The sequence below is a fragment of the Penaeus japonicus genome, unplaced genomic scaffold, assembly GCF_977035675.1.
Source record: "Penaeus japonicus unplaced genomic scaffold, GWHDUDI00000001_assembly GWHDUDI00000011, whole genome shotgun sequence".
In the NCBI taxonomy this organism is placed as follows: Eukaryota; Metazoa; Arthropoda; class Malacostraca; order Decapoda; family Penaeidae; genus Penaeus; species Penaeus japonicus.
This window is the reverse complement of record NW_028234413.1, coordinates 8819247-8824246: the sequence shown is the minus strand read 5'-3', so window position 1 is coordinate 8824246 and position 5000 is coordinate 8819247. Positions and strand designations below refer to the sequence as shown.

Below are 5000 nucleotides of genomic sequence, written 5' to 3'. Positions count from 1 at the left end.
CCTCTGTGATGATGAGACATCAGGAGTAGCAGTTGATGTTGCTCGTGTATGGGTATACAAAATGGGAGTACTCGTCCTATTACAAATACTAACCGCAAGACGACCACCTTGTTGAAATTTGCTGGCCAGGCAATCCAACAGTGTGACCCCTTCAGTCAGCTGTTTACTTCGAACGAGAACAATTGTTCCCATCTGGAATAATTCAGTGTGGTAGAAGAGTAACCCAGACAACAACAGCATGGTTGGGGAGGGGGGTATGTTATCTTCTGAGTTCACATTCAATGTCACGTCTAGACGGTGATCTCTTCTATCGATGTTTTGCCCCACCTGCTCATGGTTGTCATGCTTTTTGGCCCCACTTCTGGTACTTGGCCTTCCTGAGAAGTTGGGGCATTACTTTTAGTACTACCTTCTTTAATTTTGCTTTTCTGGGAAGCAATGTGGTTTGGTTTCCTTCTCGAAACAGAATTGCGATTGCTTTAAGGGGAAGCAATGTTGTTTACTTACCTTCTCGAAATAGAACTGTGATTGTTTTGCATGGAAACAATGTTTATTGGATTCCTTCTCGATACAAAATTGCGATTACTTTGTAGGGAAGCAATGTTGTTGTAATTGGTTTGAGGTTTCCATCTCAACATCTCAACATTGCTTCCATGATTTGCATGGGAGCAATGTTGATTGGTTTCCTTCTCAGAAAGCAATGTTGTTGTCACGAGTGGATAAGTGGTTGTACTGCTTCATTACTGTGGCCACTGGTTCCTCCCGAACCGTGCCATGTTCAGTGCCATTATAGCTAGGCAGGTGATAACATTTGCGGTGAGGTTCGTTCTGGGCAAAATCTATGATTACACCAGTTTGTTCCAGCCATTTTACTCCAAATAGTAGTTGTAGTCCACCTGGAAATTTCAGCTGGTCCGGTTCGACGATTAAGAATTGCATGTTGAATGTTTGATCTCCGACTCACAGGGTAATTCAACGATTCCTTGTGCTTTTCCCGCCCTTCCAGTAACAGCGGGAAGCCTGACGGACGTCCATATGAGGCGGAAACCCTCGGCGATACTTTTCGTAGAGAGTGCGATGTAATACGTTCGGGACTGCTCCACAGTACACTAGTAATTTATTTTTCTGTCAACCATATGGTTATTTTCAATACTCTTACATTTTTGTTTCTATATTTCAGATAAATTTATACGTATTCAATTTTGTACCGGATATTGTGTACGTTAATATGTAACCGATATGTTAATTATATCATGCAGGGCATTAAATACACTAAACAAAAGGAAAAACAAGAAGAATGCGCAATGTCAAAGTATCTACGCATATTCATCCCCGCTTTCGTACGAAATGAGATGGGAAAGCTCTTGCGCTCACTCACTTATACGTCACTAGTCACTCACTCTACTCTCTAGAGTAGAGTGAATTACTCTCTATACTCACGTTCATTAGCAACTCATTCGCTCGTGATCTTCTGGAGAATTTAACTTAAATTTCTCCCATTTATGAAAAAATAAAAAATGAATTAGCATGGAATCGGTTATTTCAATATTTCAGTAGTAAAAATAAATGCAAGAGGAAGATACTTACATAGAAAGAGATGCTGTGCAATTTATCTTACCCAATGAATGACACGTCTTTGTTAGCAACATACACACAATCACTTCCTCCCTGTCGCTATGACCGTACTTCGTCTAGTATTGTGAAAATCCTGAAATGAGAATTCGCCACCATCCGTTCTAGGGCAAATTATGAAATGCACACATTTAAGCAAACTCTCCACGGACCGAGTTCTTAGGACAGACTCCCTGCCTCGACGCGTCACTTGCTTACGTTGGTCTACCAGGTCAGCTACCAGGTCAGCAGATCTGACCTGGTCCTGGGCATGGTGATCGCGTGATCAATATACACAAGTGATCACGCGATGGCGTGGACACGCCCTCATGCACATGCAAATACCCATGCGGAAATTTCCACCAACATCCCAAATTTCCATTGTTACACTAGGACATACTAGCTTTACAGACGATAGTCTGGCTCCGTGAGTGTGTGTATACAAAGGGGGTTGTAATTGTACAACTCTTGTCACCGGGGGAGTACACGTGTTGTCAGTTTACTGTTGGTGATGAGAATTAAGTTACGACATATTTTGACGTTTAATTGATGTGGTAATTCGGAAGCGTGGTGTACTGGTGATTGCATGGTACAGACACCCAGAGAGGTACCATGCCCGCGAAAGCGACCGGCCAAAGTTTGCAGGAAGCTAGATCTGTTATCTCACAAGATGCGGTCTCTAGAATAATGTTAGACTCGACTAATAACTCAAAAATAGTTACATCCACTGTGGAAACGGTAAAAGAGGGGACAACCTGCAGCGCAGGTCGGCAGATCGAGGTCAATCCAAGTTCATGAGTTTCCACTGTCGCCTGGCGGTCACTGCCGTGCTGGACGACACAGTGGTAAGGACCAAGTTCAGGTCGAAGCAACACTCGTTAGCCCACTCTCACACGAGTCAGCACACGCTAACACAGACGGGATCGCTTCAGTGCATATAAGGCCGGTGGAGCATCTGCTCATCGAATACTAACACTCAAACTTGTGGAATATTAATACTAATAATAGTATGGGTTATCCACGAACCGCGCCGAATGCTGCAGTCACCAGAATATAGGACGTTGTTCAATGTTTACTTATGTATATGAACAATGGCAGACGGGATTATATAGATAGGTACACAATGTTAAAGGGACCACTTAATTTTGAGCATGGTATTTTAAATAATGGCTGTGTCATTTTCATTTCAGTAACCTGTTTTTGACTTAATTAATTTTCAGTGTATTATTTTTCCATTCTTAATTACAATAATTTGTAATCGGTTTTGAATAGTAGGGGCCTACAGTGATTTATGATGACTCAAAAATGATTATTAAAAAAACGATCATATTTTTTTCCGAATTGGAATCGTTTTGTTTAGTGTTAAAGTTCGATAAAAAAAATCCTTATTATCCAGAGCTGATATTTTCTGAAGCATACAAAAAATAAAAAATAAAACGGGCTTAAAGTCATCAAAGAGTAATATCTACCCTACAAAGATAATGTACACAGTCTAAGAAAAAAAATTGTCGCTTGACGATTCCAGAATATTTAGTTTCACATATAATTGCTAAAAATAAAGGAAACTGCATAATTGCCACAAAAACTGATAGTTCGTTTATTTCATTGCATATTTACTATGGTAATGTGTACCAGTAATAGAATGCCGTAAAATGGGGGTATAAAAATTAGTGTAAAAACTGTACTCGCACGGAACTTAGGGAGAAGAACACATACAATTCTCTGTTGTAGCAGTTTATTGGAGTGGCCGTAAAGTTACACATGCCCAGCTGGCGAGGCTGAAGGAGGTGACTTTCGAGGTTAGAGCCCTTGATCTCTCTCTGTGATCTGAGATGCTGGGATCTGAACTACTCTGCTCGTTAACCATTGCTTTTATATCCCGTTTCATGGTGATGTTAACAATCTAAAATAACTTTCTCCAGCTCAGGCCATCATGGGCTAGAAATACAGCTCCGGAAACAAACAAATGCAATCACATAGCACAAAAGATGACAATATGATGAGGCGATAGAAAAGATGAGGTGCATAATGACGTTTATCGATGTTTCCAGATATGACAAACGTGGAATAGCTGGCGAAAGATGTTGACAATGCTTCCGGTGTACCATGCACATGGGGGTGTCACTTATAGCCTGATGGACGACGAATGCAGAAGGGGAAACTGGAAATCTCATGACATGAGGGAGTACGTCTTAACGGGAAGCATACCTTACAATGTCATTGCAATATAACAAACCTTCAAGAATCGTGTTTTTAGTATTTTATTTTCATTTGGACTTTCTCGTTTTGTAGGGAACAAGGTGATAACATATCTCTCAAAAAAAAAAAAAAAAAAAAAAAAAAAAAAAAAAAAAAAAAAAAAAAAATATATATATATATATATATATATATATATATATATATATATATATATATATATATATATATATATATATATATGGGTGTGTGTGTGTGTGTGTGTAATATATATATATAACATCTATCTGAAAACTTTTAGCAACCTATATATCAAACCTAACTCACATACTTAACTTTCATTCCATTAGTCTTAAAAAAATCCTCTTGTACCTGTCCTGAGGTATGCACTTCCTGCACAATAAATTCAAGTTATTCATTTCTAGTTTTCGGCATTTGTAAGCTTGTCACTGTACTGATTTTCTCTTTTGGCAATAGATATATACAAATAAGGCCTACCTCATGCATTATCTATACCAATGACAAAGCATTATCAAATCTATGCAAGACTTCACCTCAAAAACTATGATCAAAGAATATCTATGAATTTTCCTTTACTACCATCAAAATCCAACATAGTCTCTGATTGGATTTCAGTACTCTTCCAAACCAGTATCTGTACCCAATTATTTTGTCTCCATTCTTTAATAAAAATGTACACAATTGTGAAAGTAATGTATAAGCTGGTCTCCTCAGCCTGGATCCATGTTTTACCCAAACTTGCATAAACATCCGATAGGTTAGAATAATAATAATAATAATAAAAAAAAACTTCATGAATTAGCCTTTCACCTTGTGCTTTTGTCAAAATTTTAGGCCTTGCTTTTAGCATGTTTTCATTGCATTTCAAGATAGGATCTATGCCACAAAAATGCTGAGGAACATCAGTGCTATTGCCAGAATTACCCAGTTTATAATGAGCCTCAAATATCTTCCTCCTTTATGCACACTTCTCTCTTGATCTGCAGTCCATCGCAAATGTTCCAGTCTTCATTTCCAAAAGAGCTTTCACTTCCCTCCTCATGGTCCATGCTTTCCTCCTTAATGAACACACTTGCTCCTATAAATGCTTCACCTTCTTCATTACTGCACTGGGTCTCTTTGTCACATACGTCAGACTCTTTGGATGCACTCAAGTCAATGCCATCAATTAC

At 38.8% G+C, this 5000-nt stretch overlaps 1 protein-coding gene across 1 annotated transcript in view; it reads right to left on the bottom strand.

Annotated features, from left to right (window-relative positions):
* Positions 1–4181: 4181 nt before the first annotated feature.
* Positions 4182–5000, bottom strand: part of LOC122260280 (uncharacterized) — a 5779-nt gene continuing 4960 nt past the window's right edge. The window contains exon 3 of the mRNA XM_086541543.1: positions 4182–5000. This exon is cut by the window's right edge and continues 54 nt beyond it. Within this exon, the coding sequence (XP_086397669.1) occupies positions 4770–5000 (231 nt within the window). The 3' untranslated portion in view covers positions 4182–4769.